Here is a 16503-nt window from a genome sequence, read left to right on the forward strand (position 1 = left end):
TGTCAAACGAAACAACTCTTTTCCATATATTGCATTTTTATAACTTCCATAAAATCACCAATTCCATTGAATAGCATTTTTAAAGCATTTTCACAAGAAAAATTACATACACATCAAACTCTCTTTTAGGCATCATGTTTTATTACCATAGATTATTTTCAGTATTGTGTTGTTGGATAGACTGCCTACTCGGGTACACTTAGTAGAGAGAAATGTTGACATTTCTTCATTGTTATGCCCTTCTTGCCCCTCTCAAGTAGAAGATTCCAATCATGTGTTTGTACACTGTGAAGTGGAAAAAGAAGTTTGGAGAGAGTGTTTAAGTGGATTGATCCTCCTTTCCCTCTGCTCAATAGTGTTGCAGATTTATTTTTGTGGGCGGATTCCTTTACTTCCTCCCACGCGAAGAAGAAGGCGCGACGCTTGAGGTCATTATGCTTACGTCAATTTGGATGATATGGATGTTCAAAAACAGTGTTGTGTTTCAAAACACTAAGATGAAGAGGAGCTCAATTTTTGATAGTATTGTTTTACATTCTTATGATTGGTTTTCTATTAGAAGTAGTCATAGTAGTATAACTTGGATGTGTTTTATGAAATTTATCAATTTAATTATTGTGACTTGAAGTCCTAATAATGAACTTCTAGTGTTTTCATTAAATCATTATGATTACTAGATTCTATAAAGTCAAATAATCAATAATTTCGTATCAATTACAATAAAGTGAAGTATTAAATAAAAATGTAATCACTTAATTAGCTTTCTGCATCAAGTTTCATTACAAGTAATTATCTGATTCTGATTATCTAATAACACGATGAGTCTTTCAAAATGCACCTCCAAATACCAAAATGAAATTCTCAAACTTAGGGAGTAATTTGGCATGATTACGTTCTCAACGTGATTGTTTTGTAAAACTAAAAATAAATAAAAAATGAAAATCCATTTTTTTTAAAGCATTATTACATTCTTAAGGTGATTGTTTGTAAAAAAAATTAAAAATTACATCTAAACACCACACAAAAGTCTTAACTGAAGGACTAGTCTATAAGAAGAAAAAACGAAAAGAAAAAGGAATGTTGACAGTGGGATTTGAACCCACGCCCTTTCGGACCAGAACCTTAATCTGGCGCCTTAGACCAACTCGGCCATATCAACTCATGTCTTATAGATCAAATGTATAACTTAAATAATTAGATACTAAATATGTAGCAATGTGTAACCTCTTGATTTCAATTAAGATCATGGCTTTTATGTCATCTCAATTTTCTACAAAAACGTCCACGCAAAATATAATGCTTATGCCACATAAAAAATTAACGCTTTCACACTTAAAATTTTGTACTGTTTTTCTTTTAATTATAGCATGAAAGTTCATATTTTAACGCTTTCACACTTAAAATTCCTTCTTTCTTTTCAGAAATTTCTCCATAAAAGCAAAAGAGATTTTATATCCAGCTTTTAACTTTGAAAAAAAAAATCAAATCGAATGAAAAAGATTTATTTTGAAAATATGAGTTTAACTTATTTATTTTAAAATAAAATTTTCATAATTAAGATATATTCTGAAAGTTTTTATTATTATTTTTTTTATGTAATTTTACACCTTTCAAACATATAATTACTTTTGCCAATTATTTTTATAGTTTAAGCTTCATCTATGCACACTAATTTTGCGAAACATACTCTTGGTTTGGAGAATCATCCACTTCATCATGAGATTTTTTTTTTTTTTTTTTTTTTTTTTGCAAACATACTTAATTGAATGTACAATTTCTAAAAATGTTAAAAAGCATAAAATAAACAAAAAATCTAATGTGTTAAAATACATTTCTATTTCTTGCATTTTATTCAAAGGTCGTGATCCCAAACCAGACAATTTTTCCATGACTTTTTTACCATCTACTTTCAATAATTAATCTAAACCATAAAAAAAACACCACAAATAGATCTAACAAAACAAAAATCAAATAAAATTATACAAAAATCACATCCAAATAAAATAAAACTCTTGTTCTCTCATATCATAACATTTTAATTCCTCAATTGTTGATAGGTTTTTTCCCTTTTCTTGCCCTTTCTAATTCTGATTCGGCTTCTTTAAGTTGCTCTTGAAGCCTTGAAACTCGTATCTCTATCTCTTCTAGTGTCCCTCGAATAAACAAAGGTTTATATGGTTTCAAGAAATGTTGTGAAAAATCTTTTAATGCTTCCACTCCACAAACCTATCAAAAACATAAGGGTAGATCAGTCAATTCCCTTTTTCGTTTATCAAATACTACAAAAAAGAAAATAGGGTCAACTTTTGAAAGTCTTGTAATCATAGGTTGTACCCTTTAATGTTAATAAATAAGTTGTCCATTAACCCTCAAAAGTCAAACATTTGATCTTTTTTCAACAGAGTAGTAGTACATTATATTATACATTGTGTTATTAATTAAAAAAAATAAAATAAAAATCCAAACACATAATTAGTAAAGAAATATTTACCTCTTGAGGAAGCAATGGCAACTTTGTAATATTGAAATCATCATATAACATGTAGAATTGATCAAGGTATTTTTGCTGCATTTTCATTCGAGCTTTCAGCAATTTAGATTCAACACCTGAAATAAAATCCAATGTAAGCTTCATGAGTATACAACAACATGAACAATATAACAAAAAATCTTTTAAGATATTTAAATTACTCTTGCTTCATTTAAATTCCTTTTGTTGTGTGAAAAAAAAAACATTGAAACAACATCAACTTGCTACAACTTGTAGGTTGACCCTTGTTTCAAGATTCTAATTAGGATATGTCATTTTATGTGTCTCATTTACACAAGTAAAAAGATAAATAAAACCATAACTTTTTTTTTTTAAAAAAATTGTACCTTCTTCATCAAAAAGCACTTGATTGATGATAATATTATGTGTATCGATTTCAAATTTAGTGAGTTCTTGAACCAATCTCTCAGTTTCATATAATGAGAGGAATTCAGGGATGCAAACGCATACAAAAGTTGTCAAATCCTGCAATTGAGAAAGTAAAGATATGTTAAATTACCTATTTGCCCATGGTCAGTAATTACTACATTATGCTCCTGTTCTTGTTGCTTCTTATAGGAATCTTGCAACACATCCATTTTGGGAGTTTTCATGTTAAATTTTATTCAACCATTACAAGATTCTCCTATTGTTGTTACTACTCAAGGGTATTTTAGACATTTGACTAAAATATATGCAGATTACCGGATCTTTGAACTGTCTGTTGACTTGTTCAATAACTTCTTTCATACCCTCGAGCCTTCCCAATATTGCATCCTCACCAAACTCTTCTCCAACACCAAACATACGAGTCATCTGCCATTATTTTTTTCACCAATTCGTTAATTAAAAAAGACCAAAAAGGACATTAATATGTTTGTTGAATAACTTCATTTAGAAACACAAAAGTTTATTCCTTGATAAGAAAATTTACTTTCTACCGATTATAACATCATCTTTTCACATACTACTTACCAAAAATCTTTATAAAAATTGCCATCTATATTCCAGATTTCCAGATACAACATATTATTAGTCTTCCACAAGAACTCTTGAACTCATAGTTACAAAGAGGGGTAATATAGTACTTTTCCATTGGATAATCAATTTTGTAAATTTGAGCCCCGAATAATCAGAAACTTTTCAAATCATAATAACCAAATAATCAAGTAGAAAACATGCATCCAAACACGACTTTAAACACTTATTATCATATCTTTATTATTTTCCCACGATTTAGCAAAACAAAAATGCTAAATTTTTAAAAATGAAAAATAAATAATACCTGACCCAATAATCCACCAAATTTACTCTTTAAAGTCATCATTTTGGCAAGACCTTTCTCTAATGTTGATGGGAATTGCAACAACCGAAGTGTATGACCAGTTGGAGCAGTATCAAACACTATCACTGAGTAATCCATCGTTTGCACCAACCTAAAATTAATATATATAGATATTTTTTTTTTAAAAAAAAAAAAAAAAAAAAAGGTATTTCTTTTTTAGAACAATAAAGATAAATACTAGTAACATTTAAGTCACATAACAAATGGAAGATTTTTTGTTCCTTGCGAAATATGAAGAGAAGAGCACCTAATTGGTTGATTAGAAATCGATTACGATAGAAGGTTCTTCTACTTTATTGTCTTGGAGGGTATTTTAGTCATTTTATTTTTAACAACAAACAGACACTTCAGTAAAGCCGATTGTTGCAGTTTGACAAGATTTAATATCATAATTTATGACGTGAGTCTCTGCAACTGAAGTTGAAAAACCATTTTTGTTCTGAATGCCATGGTAAATGCAAAATGACCAAACTATCCCTAACTTTAATCAACAGATAGATAATCTTATTTTCATTCTCTAAGTTCCAATAACCACTTTGAAAAATGCATATCAAAACACATTCTTGAATCTTGAGAATGTAGTAATTTACATCCACTAAAGCTAAATCATAAGTCCAACCTAATAGCCTAATGTTCTCAAGGGCTATATAGCCTCTGTACAAGAAATAGCAATGCACTATGACATCATATTTACATTTCTTTCTATTATACAATATTGTAATTTAAGTTTTTTTAATTTTTTTATTAGAACATTATATTTTGAAAAATCTATCCAACTATAGCAATGAAAACTGCTTTGTAAGTTTGTATATGAATGATATTGCTATAATGTGTGATGTTGTATTAGGAAGACATTAAAGTAGGATGTTATTAATTTATAATAAATTAATCAGTGAAAGTACATTTCCATTTTTTGATTGTTATATTTCTGAATTATATTAAAAGTACAAAAAAAACAATACTCACTTTAGCATCTCAGCAAAACTCATAGCCTCATCAATTCCAGGAATTGAATTTGCTAAATCAGATAGAAAACCATCCATTCCATCTGAACTACCGGTTTCTTCAGGCTCCACAGTGGGATCCACCTCCTGTAAAAGACCAAAATACCCTCATTTAGCAAATAAAAAATACTTAAATATAATTAAACTGGCAAATTACAGAAAAAAACCATTATATTTTGGGCAGTTTTGAGGTTTAGCCACTTATACTTTACTTTTTTTCCAATCAAACCATAAATGTTTCAGACATTTTTTATTTTTCCAAATTAACCATTTTGAACCAAAACAGGTCAAAAGGGTTAAAAATGTGTGAAAATTTCATGGTTGAATTGAAAAGATAAAGTATAAGTAGTTAAATCGCAAGATTTTTTAAAATGTAATGGTTCTTTCTGTAATCTTCCCTAAATAAAAATTTAAAAATTATTATAAGTAGTTGAATTTTATTTTGAAGTCCATTCCTTTTCCTACAAACCAAACGTGTCACAGATTCCTATTTGTTTGACAGATTTCATTCCTTCCAAAAACTTTCTATGAACCCTTAATTCAACCTAGATCACATAATGCTAATCCCAAATATCAAAATCAATCAAGAAACATGAACCCATTAACTAAAGATGAAGTCTTGGGAGAAGGAGCATTAAAAAAGATATGGTTATAACCATTGTTGTAGCTTATATTAATAACCATTTGTTGAAAATAGATGTCATGTAGATGCTAAATCCAATCAACTTTTACATACACTCTAAATATTCTAATCGATCATGAAACTTGAAACTAATTACCAAAGACTCATCATAGCATACAAAATGCTGAAGTTTTGTTGGATAAACAAAATCAACAAGTTATAATCGTAAATATTGTCATCATAGCATATAAACTTCTACTAAACCATATATCATCCAAGTTCAAATGATCCCAAAACACTAGAATTAACCGATAAATGTGAAACTAGTCTAAAGAGTTATCTACAAACTATGATTTTCTCAATCTTTGTAAACAGGCTTGAATTTTCTACCTTCTTTTAAAAATTGAGCAACCAAGTTCACATACATCTCAAGTCAGTGAATAAACACAATGAAGCATTGTAAACAAGATTGAATCTCTTTTACCCCTTTCTGATAATTGACTAATCAAAGTTCACATAAACCCTAGATTCCCCCATATAAACTCCAAATACTAAAATCAATCAGGAAAAGCAAAATTAACCAGCAAAGACGCATCATAGCATACAAGATTGCGAACCCATCAACCAATATAACGGTTCTTCAATGAATAACCAAAATACAGCATATCGATTTTTAGAATTCGGGCAACCTAGTTGATATAATTCAAACAATTATTGAATCAATAACTTTAAAAAAATGGAAATTGAGTAGCATAAGACTAACCATAGCATACAAATTGGTGAAACCATTAACCAAAGTAGGAGATTTTGTGAATCTTTGTTGGAAAGCATCGCTGAGATTATGAGCTGGGTCAGTTGAGATGATAAGAACAGAGGATCTAACAGAAGCCAAAAGGATTGAAAGAATTGAGCTGCACGTAGTTTTCCCAACACCTCCTTTGCCACCAACAAATACCCACTTCAAACTCTCTTGTTCCAATACATTGCGAATCGTCCCTTCTGGTATCTCTTCTTGTCCAGCCATCTCTACCCCTTATTTTCTCTCTGTTTTATTATTGAGTTTCAGTAATTTTACAGAAACCCTTAAAATCGGAGAGGGAGAGAGAGAAAGCGGTGGTGATTTTGGACTTTTGGTGATGGGTTTTTGATGATTCTGATGTGATTAGTTTAGTTCGGGGATAGATCTACACTGATGGGCTCTACGGGATAAATGATAATTAAGAAAGTTCTATACGGAAGGTCAATAGTGGGATAGGTTAACTAATAAGGTTTTACATTAACATTTTTTTTTTTTTACTTTTTATTTTTTATTTTCTTTTACATACATCAAGATAGTTGTTATAGTCGTTTAAAAAATATAATAAAGTTTTAATTTTGTTCACATTAGGTCCTTAAGGTCTTTTTTTTATATATTACACAAACATGGTTGTAATTTAAAGAGGGGTAATAAGGTTTTAATTTTGTCCACATAATAGGTTGTTATTTTTAATATTTTTATCATTTCATCTAACTTTTTTACAATTTATATTAATATCTAGTTAAATGGTTTCATTATTTCATCTTCTCATTTTAGTCGCCCATTCACTACAACCACCGTTTCAATTGAAAAGTTACATAACGATTTTTGTCATTTTTACAAAAAAAAAAAAAAAAAAACTAATAATAATCAAAGTCTTACAGCTAGCTGATAAGCTAGTTTATTTTTGATCTTTTTTAAGTTGTCATTTTGGCAAGTCAAAAAATAGCTTATAGGCAAGCGTTTTAAAAAGCTACTTATACTAGGTTTTTTAAAGTTTTTTTTTAATTTCCAAATATACCCCTTAATTAATTAAGAAAACATATTTTTTAAATGTCCATTTATGTCATTATATAAATTTTAGATAGCTTATAAGCTAGTGGTGTAACATCTGGAATCCAGAAGGCCAATTAAGGAAAGAAAAATCCCAAGTCAGGCAGGTCTACTCGTCGAATCCAAGGAGGATAACTCAACGAGTAGAAGCAAGATTAGGATGCGGGTGGAAGGACCTACTCGACGAGTTGGTCTGGGTTTGAGAAACCCTAAATCCGGGTTTTGTACCCTATTTAAGCATCCTTAACCCACACCCTTGGCCTCATTTATAGCCTTCATTGTCCAAAGCCTGATCCACGAAACCCTAGTGCCTTCCATGAGCTTGTGAGCCATTTTTAGTGTACTTGGTGTGTTTTGAAGCTAGTAAAGAAAGGGAAAGCTTGAGGATTCAGAGGGAAGCTAGTAGATCCAGAAACAATAATCCATCCTCATCATTTTCTGGTAATCACGTCTCTATCTTGGCTATTAGTTCACTAGATCTCCTTATGTCCATTTATGAGGGTTTTGGTTCAAGAATCTTGATCTATGGGACATGGACGTCCCAAGCAAGGATCATTTTAGATTTGGAATCATTAACGGTTGTTATGGCATAAAGGTGCAAACTTTATGCCATTGGAGTCCCCATGCAAGCTCTAATATGTCATCTTGACCCTTTTGAGCCCAAAGGGTCATGCATGGAAGAAAAGGCAGAAGCTTTACATGTCCAAACGATGCCTAAGGCATAGATCCATGTTAGTATGCTTTAATTTGGAATACTATGGCTTTTGGAGAAGAATATATGTCTTAAGGAGTTAGGGTTTGAGCTTAATATGTGACATCCCCATTTTTATGGCCAGAAAAGACCGATTTTGTTTATGCTTTTTAATAAAAATCAGAGTAACCTCCGTGACATCCCCAAAATCTCGGCCAGAAAAGATCGATTTTCATTTATGCTTTTAAAATAATTTCAGAGTAAATCCTTTTGATTTGAAAGAGTTGCGGAATTTGTTCCCAAAAACAAAGTATGATAAAATAATATTTACCAAAGCATTTCATAAAAGAAATGTATTTTCATTATATAATCAAAACTCGGGATGTCATGTTCCGATATAGACCATGAAGCATAAACGATAACATTACAAGTCATTCAACAAATATATACATATACAGACTTGTAAACAAAACCACTTGATGGTTCATACATCTTATGCCCTTGCGCCACTTCCTGTAATACAAATAAACTAAGTGGGTCAGGCTTGGGAGCCTGGTGAGCATATAGGGTTTTCAACCCACAATAAATAATTATATTTAATTTCCACCAACCAATAATAACCCAATTACCCATTCCCGTTATTCTCACTTTACGTCCCTAAGACAACTAACATAAGGGACCTAGTCTAAGAATATTTCATCGGGGCGACAACACATGCTTCGGGGGTTCCTCAGCAATATAAGTCAAATAAGGCAACCATGAGGGGGATGGAATACAGCAAATGAACACCCAAGTTCATTAACACCTACAGGTTATGAGTCTGCTAGCGTTCCATTAGGCTATCTAGAAAAGTCTGTGGTCGTCATCTAAATTCCGCTAGATGACTGGATAGAAGAAAGTGAATATACATTCACACACATAACAACAAAATATATACACATAGCACGTATTTCGTATAAAATACTTCATAATAATGTGTTGGAAGAAAGTAACCACACACTCACTTGATCAGAAGATGATCGGACAGCACTACGACTTGCAGAAGTAGTATTCTTCGGTAGATCTGGAAGATCTTCACAAAAACCGGGCTCCTCACGGGCAGAGCTTCGGCTCGGGAATCGCACTTCTCGAGATCTTGGGAGCGTAAAACTTTCTTCTTAACTTGGATATGAGATCTGGGGTGTTGGGATGGCTTCGGGGGTTTACACGCAGAGCTTCGGCACGAAAAAGAGAAGGATTGAACAAATATGCTCGGAACCCTCGCATCCTATTTATAGGAGGCTGAAGCCTCGCAGTACGTTGGGCGTACAGCCGTACGCGGGGCGTACGCGTCCAAATTCGTCATTGCATGCGTCATCCGAAGAACAAGAATGCAAGGTGTGTCATGCTTCGCTGTACGCTGGGCGTACTTCGGATCAGATCGGTGACTCCTTCGGATATACATCCGAATTAAAGATTAAATTTAAATATTAATTATTTAATAAACTTCAAAAATTCATATCTTCTTCATACGAACTCCGTTTTCAACGTTCTTTATATCCACGCGTAGGTGAGACTACGCTCTACAACTTTCGTTTAGACTCCGTCGGCTAATTTTGAATTTATTTTTATTATTTATTTTTAGTAGGCCGGGACATGAAAATTTCGTTATAAATTCATAACTTCTTCATCCGACGTCCGTTCTCGCCTATCTTTTCATCGTTTCACTCCTAACAACGAGATCTTCGATTCTCGTTTAGATTGTTTCGGCTAAAAACCGCTCGATCTCAAATCGAGTATTCGGGCTGCATACCGCTAAGTCGAAACTTCAGAAAATCATAACTTCCTCATACGAAGTCATATTTGGGCGTTCTATATATATTTGGAAACCTCGTTTCGGCCATTACAACTTCATGTAAAGATATCGAGTTTATTTTACACTTAAATTTTGACGATTATTTTTATTCTTAATTAATCAAATCACATAATTAAGCAATTAAGCACAAAACACATAATACTCAAATAATACACTTCTATTATTTCAAAACGGGTTACAAAGGTTAACCTAGACTATTATATCAACATTAATGACAAGCCCAAAAACACAGGCGTTACAATTCTCTCCACCTTAGAATGATTCCGTCCCCGGAATCACACATCAACAAACAAATGCGAATAGCGACCCATCATGTCACTCTCCGTCTCCCAGGTGAGATTCAGCCCATTCGTGTGTTTCCATCGGACAAGCACTAACTCGACCATCTTGCGTCGCAACTTCGTAGTCTTTCTGTCAACGATTGCCTCTGGTTCTTCAATCAACCTTTTGTTCTCATCGATTCTCAACTCCGAAAGTGGAATCATGTCGGGAACTTCTCCCATGAACTTCCTCAAATAACACACATGAAAAGTATTATGAATTCCATTCAGTTCTTCTGGTAGTTCGAGCTTGTAAGCTTGGTTCCCAATCCTCTGAAGAACTTTAAACGGTCCAATAAACCTTGGACTTAATTTTCCCTTTTTACCAAATCTTATAAGTCCCTTCCACAGCGAGACTTTAAGCAAAACTGAATCTCCAATTTCAAAAGTCATCGGTCTTCGCTTGTTGTCAGCATAGCTCTTTTGACAGTCCTGAGCTGCTAACATTCTTTCCCTAATTATTTTCAACTTTTCAACAGTTTGATGGACTATCTCCGGTCCCATAAACTACTTTTCCCCAACCTCAAGCCAACAAGACGGCGTACGACACTTCTGTCCATACAAAGCTTGATAAGGTGCCATTTTTATGCTCGAGTGGAAACTATTATTGTAGGAAATTCTACCAAAGGTAAATGTTCATCCCAATTACCTAGGAATTCCAGGGTACATGCTCTCAGCATATCTTCAAGTGTTTGTATCGTTCGTTTGCTCTGACCATCAGTCTGTGGATGGTAAGTTGTACTTAAACACAACTTGGTACCAAATTCCTCTTGTAGACTTTTCCAAAACCTCGAGGTGAAACGACTATCACGATCCGATACAATCGTTAACGGAACACCGTGAAGCCTCACAATTTCCTTTACATAAGAATTCGCAAGCTTATCCATAGACCATTTCTCCTTGGCTGCTATGAAATGCGCACTCTTAGTGAATCGATCAACGACCACCCAAATCATGTCGTGACCATTCTTTGTTCGGGGTAGTTTAGTGACAAAATCCATAGCAATGTCTTCCCATTTACCCATAGGCACAGGTAAAGGCTCTAAACTCCCATATGGTTTCTGATGTTGTGTCTTGACTCTCGCACAAGTCACACACTCGGCCACATACTTTGCAACATCAAGCTTCATCGTTGGCCACCAGTAGTAGGGTTTCAGGTCCCTATACATCTTAGTGCTACCAGGATGAATCGAGTACATGGTCTTGTGAGCTTCTTCTATCAGAAGATCTCTAATTCCTCCGGACTTAGGTACCCAAATCTGATCTTGGAACACCTTCAGTCCGTGACTGTTTATACCGAACACTAACGTTTTACCCAAACGTTCCGCCTTTCGGTCATTCTTCTCTAAAGCTTCTTCTTGAGCTTTCTTTATACTCTCAACAATTGTCGAGAAAACTTCTATTCTCAACGCTCTTGGCCTTTTCCTCTTAACATTGACTTTCCGACTAAGAGCATTAGCAACAACATTAGCTTTACCAGGGTGGTAAAGTATCTCACAGTCGTAGTCCTTGAGTAACTCTAACCAGTGTCGTTGCCTCATATTTAACTCTTTCTGATTAAAGAGATATTGGAGACTCTTATGATCAGTGAAAAGTTTACGCTTCGTGCTATAGAGGTAATGCCTCCATATTTTCAGAGCGAAAACTACTGCTGCCAACTCCAAATCATGAGTCGGGTAGTTCTTTTCATGCTCCTTCAGTTGTCGAGACGCATATGCTATCACCTTTTCTCTTTGGGTCAAAACACAACCCAATCCAACCCCAGACGCATCGCTATAAACAGCGAAGTCTTCAACTCCATCGGGTAGAGAAAGTATTGGTGCCTCACATAACCTCTTCTTTAGCTTCTCGAATGCTTCTTTATGCTTATCACTCCAAGCATAAGTAGCTCCTTTGTGGGTCAAAGCTGTTAATGGACTAGCGATCGAAGAAAAGCCTTGGATAAACCTTCAGTAATATCCGGCTAATCCTAAAAAGCTTCGGATCTCCATGGGACTTTTTGGCTATTCTCACTTCATTACAGCTTCGATCTTTGTTGGATCAACCATTATCCCTTCCTGGTTGACCACGTGACCCAAGAATTGGACTTCACGAATCCAAAAATCACATTTGGAGAACTTTGCATATAGATTCTCCTTCTTCAAAACTTCTAATACTTCTCACAAGTGTCTGCCATGCTCCTCTTGGCTTTTCGAATAAATCAGAATGTCATCTATGAACACTATCACAGATTTATCAAGGAACGGATTACAAACCCTATTCATCAAATCCATGAATGCTGCCGGAGCATTAGTTAGTCCAAATGACATAACCAAAAACTCGTAGTGTCCATATCATGTTTTGAATGCAGTCTTCTCTATATCTTGCTCTCTTACTTTCAGCTGATGATATCCTGACCTTAGATCGATCTTCGAGAAATAGCTTGAACTTTGTAATTGATCAAATAGGTCATAAATCCTCGGCAACGGATATCTATTCTTTATTGTTGCCTTGTTCAGCTCTCTGTAATCAATGCACATTCTCATACTTCCATCTTTCTTCTTCACGAATAACACCGGAGCTCCCCAGGGTGATGAACTAGGTCTAATGAAACCTTTGTCCAACAACTCCTGAAGTTGCATCATCAGCTCCTTCATCTCCGTCGGTGCTAATCGATACGGTGCTTTTGCTATTGGTGTGGTTCCTGGTAACAAGTCAATTCTGAACTCCACTTGTCTATTAGGCGGTAATCCGAGAATATCTTCGGGAAATACTTCCGGATAATCACATACCACAGGAATATTCTGCATCACCTTCTTTTCCTTCTTAGCATCGATCACGAATGCTAAGTATGATGTACACCCCTTGGTCAAACACTTTCTGGCTTTCATTAGAGAAATGATTCCAAAATTTACTCTGCGTTTATCTCCATACACCATAAACGATTCCTTCCCAGGCGTGTTCACTTTCATTATTTTCTTCTTGCATAAAATCTCGGCATCGTTGGTGCTAAGCCAATCCATTCCCAAAACGATGTCAAAACCGTTAAGTTCGATAGGCAATAATTCCTCGTGGAACTTATTCCCATTCAGATCAATTAAGATGTTTTTCATGCGATAGCTAACAGGTACAAACTTGCCACTAGCAACTTCGACTAATAAAGCATTATCTAGTCTATCAACAGGCAAAGCTAGTTTTCTACCAAACTCATGCGAAATAAAGGAGTAGTTGGCTCCAGAATCAAACAAAATTTGAGCAGGTAATTCGTTTACGAGAAAGGTACCTGAAGCGACATCAGCTTCATCTTTCGCAGCCTCAAGTGTCATCTGGAAGGCTCTCGCCTTCGGCTTTGGTGGAATGTTGGGCTTAGCTGCCTCCTTCTTCTTCGGATAGTCTTTCAAAATGTGCCCCTCTTCATTACAACCAAAACACATCCTTTTGTTGTTCGGACATTCATTGGCAAAATGCCCAATTTTTCCGCACTTAAAACATGTCACCTCCTCACCACTTTTTCTAGAGTTTTTCTTTTTGCATTTCCTGCACCATTTTTCTTCATCTCCTCTTTTTCTAGACTTCGAGAACATGTTGCTCTTGTCAGACTTTGAAGAACCCTCAAATTTCCTCTTCTTTCCAACTTCAACCTTGTTGGCGATACAACCATTGATCACTTCTTCGACTGACTTAGCAACCCTGATAGTTGTCTCAAGAGTAGGTTCCTGGCATACTGGCACAATATGTTCATCCTTACTTTGTTGAAGTAAATGCCTTGTTTCCTCCATCTAATGATCCAATATTATTCGCACCATTGCGTATACTCCCGCCATCGTGATTGGCTCAGGTGCAACTGATAGCTCTGGTGCACTCCCAATCACGTGTGGCTCAGGCTACGGGTTATCGTTTCCCAATCCATTTTGTGTGTTTTCCATTTCGATCTATACACCAAATTAGGTGAATTTAGATCTATATTTCGATAGACGTTCAAATCATCCTTTTCACTCCGAAACGTTTACCTGCTAGTTCTAATACCGTATTCGTACGCTTAGAATCCTAAACACATAAGGTTTCCAGATCCAGTCGGCAACAGACCATAGATCCGAACAAACAATATCATATATGGCAAACATATAGCATTTAGCACATAAAAGCATTTTAGGCATCTTTCCTAAAGCATACTAGTGCTCGTGTCAATTTAGGTGTACTGCCTAAAATATAAAAGACACACTCAACTCACAATCATCTCTTAGCATCCTAAGTTTAAGTCTAGAAATTTCCTACAAATTCCTAGTTCGCTTAAACTAATGCTCTGATACCAACTTTGACATCCCCAAAATCTCGGCCAGAAAAGACCGATTTTCATTTATGTTTTTAAAATAATTTCAGAGTAAATCCTTTTGATTTGAAAGAGTTGCGGAATTTGTTCCCAAAAACAAAGTATGATAAAATAATATTTACCAAAGCATTTTCATAAAAGAAATGTATTTTCATTATATAATCAAAACTCGGGATGTCATGTTCCGATACAGACCATAAAGCATAAACGATAACATTACAAGTCATTCAACAAATATATACATATACAGACTTGTAAACAAAACCACTTGATGGTTCACCCATCTTATGCCCTTGCGCCACTTCCTGTAATACAAATAAACTAAGTGGGTCAGGCTTGGGAGCCTGGTGAGCATATAGGGTTTTCAACCCACAATAAATAATTATATTTAATTTCCACCAACCAATAATAACCCAATTACCCATTCCCATTATTCTCACTTTACGTCCCTAAGACAACTAACATAAGGGACCTAGTCTAAGAATATTTCATCGGGGCGACAACACATGCTTCGGGGGTTCCTCAGCAATATAAGTCAAATAAGGCAACCATGAGGGGGATGGAATACAACAAATGAACACCCAAGTTCATTAACACCTACAGGTTATGAGCCTGCTAGCGTTCCACTAGGCTATTTAGAATAGTCCGTGGTCGTCATCTAAATTCTGCTAGATGACTGGATCAAAACAACATCGAGGCCTCTCATCTGTTTATTACACACCAACTATCTACCCATGTTCTACCCAACATATTAGTAGATACAATATACATTTTTATACATAGTTTTAAAACCTGTATAGCATGCTCAATCAATACATTTTCCACATAACAGATGAGGCACACACACACATAACACGTATTTCATAGAGAAATAATCAGATCTATAAGATAAAAGAAAGTGAATATACATTCACACACATAACAACAAAATATATACACATAGCACGTATTTCGTATAAAATACTTCATAATAATGTGTTGGAAGAAAGTAACCACACACTCACTTGATCAGAAGATGATCGGACAGCACTACGACTTGTAGAAGTAGTATTCTTCGGTAGATCTGGAAGATCTTCACAAAAACCGGGCTCCTCACGGGCAGAGCTTCGGCTCGGGAATCGCACTTCTCCAGATCTCGGGAGCGTAAAACTTCCTTCTTAACTTGGATATGAGATCCGGGGTGTCGGGATGGCTTCGGTGGTTTACACGCAGAGCTTCGGCACGAAAAAGAAAAGGATTGAGCAAATATGCCCGGAACCCTCGGATCCTATTTATAGGAGGCTGAAGCCTCGCAGTACGTTGGGCGTACGCATCCGAATTCGTCACTGCATGCGTCATCCGAAGAACTCAAGTGTGAGGCGTGTCATGCTTTGCTGTACGCTGGGCGTACTTCGGATCAGATCGGTGACTCCTTCGGATATACATCCGAATTAAAGATTAAATTTAAATATTAATTATTTAATAAACTTCGGAAATTCATATCTTCTTCAAAGGAACTCCGTTTTCGACGTTATTTATATCCACGCGTAGGTGAGACTACGCTCTACAACTTTCGTTTAGACTCCGTCGGCTAATTTTGAATTTATTTTTATTATTTATTTTTAGTAGGCCGGGACAGGAAAACTTCGTTATAAATTCATAACTTCTTCGTCCGACGTCCGTTCTCGCATATATTTTCATCGTTTCACTCATAACAACGAGATCTTCGATTCTCGTTTAGATTGTTTCGGCTAATAACCGCTCGATCTCAAATCGAGTATTCGGGCTGCATACCTCTAAGTCGAAACTTCAGAAAATCATAACTTCCTCATACGAAGTCAGATTTGGGCATTCTATATATATTCGGAAACCTCGTTTCGGTCATTACAACTTCATGTATAGATATCGAGTTTATTTTACACTTAAATTTTGACGATTATTTTTATTCTTAATTAATCAAATCACATAATTAAACAATTAAGCACAAAACACATAATAC

The 16503-nt window shown here is 35.0% G+C and overlaps 1 protein-coding gene and 1 non-coding gene across 2 annotated transcripts; both read right to left on the reverse strand.

The window, feature by feature from the left end:
• Nucleotides 1–1078: 1078 nt before the first annotated feature.
• Nucleotides 1079–1159, reverse strand: TRNAL-AAG (transfer RNA leucine (anticodon AAG)). Its single transcript has one exon. It is a non-coding gene; the product is annotated as a tRNA-Leu (tRNA).
• A 660-nt stretch (nucleotides 1160–1819) lies between these two features.
• Nucleotides 1820–6693, reverse strand: LOC145094095 (ATPase GET3A-like). Its single transcript, XM_079032370.1, has 7 exons — nucleotides 6265–6693; nucleotides 4842–4966; nucleotides 3816–3966; nucleotides 3236–3346; nucleotides 2878–3016; nucleotides 2492–2607; nucleotides 1820–2226 (listed from the first exon to the last, which is right to left on the reverse strand). Exons 1-7 carry the CDS (start codon nucleotides 6523–6525, stop codon nucleotides 2044–2046), a joined length of 1086 nt encoding a protein of 361 aa, XP_078888496.1. The 5' UTR covers nucleotides 6526–6693; the 3' UTR covers nucleotides 1820–2043.
• Between the last annotated feature and the right edge of the window lie 9810 nt (nucleotides 6694–16503).

The sequence above is a fragment of the Lactuca serriola genome, chromosome 3, assembly GCF_051521515.1.
Source record: "Lactuca serriola cultivar US96UC23 chromosome 3, Lser_US96UC23_V15, whole genome shotgun sequence".
Lineage (NCBI taxonomy): Eukaryota > Viridiplantae > Streptophyta > Magnoliopsida > Asterales > Asteraceae > Lactuca > Lactuca serriola.

Excerpts from the sequence above, each read along its gene's own strand:
- LOC145094095 (XM_079032370.1), bottom strand. The coding sequence starts at position 6,525 with ATGGCTGGACAAGAAGAGATACCAGAAGGGACGATTCGCAATGTATTG. Across the intron at positions 3,967-4,841 it reads AGTTTTGCTGAGATGCTAAA|GTTGGTGCAAACGATGGATT; the intron begins GTGAGTATTGTT and ends TATTAATTTTAG. Across the intron at positions 3,017-3,235 it reads ACAGACAGTTCAAAGATCCG|GATTTGACAACTTTTGTATG; the intron begins GTAATCTGCATA and ends TCTCAATTGCAG.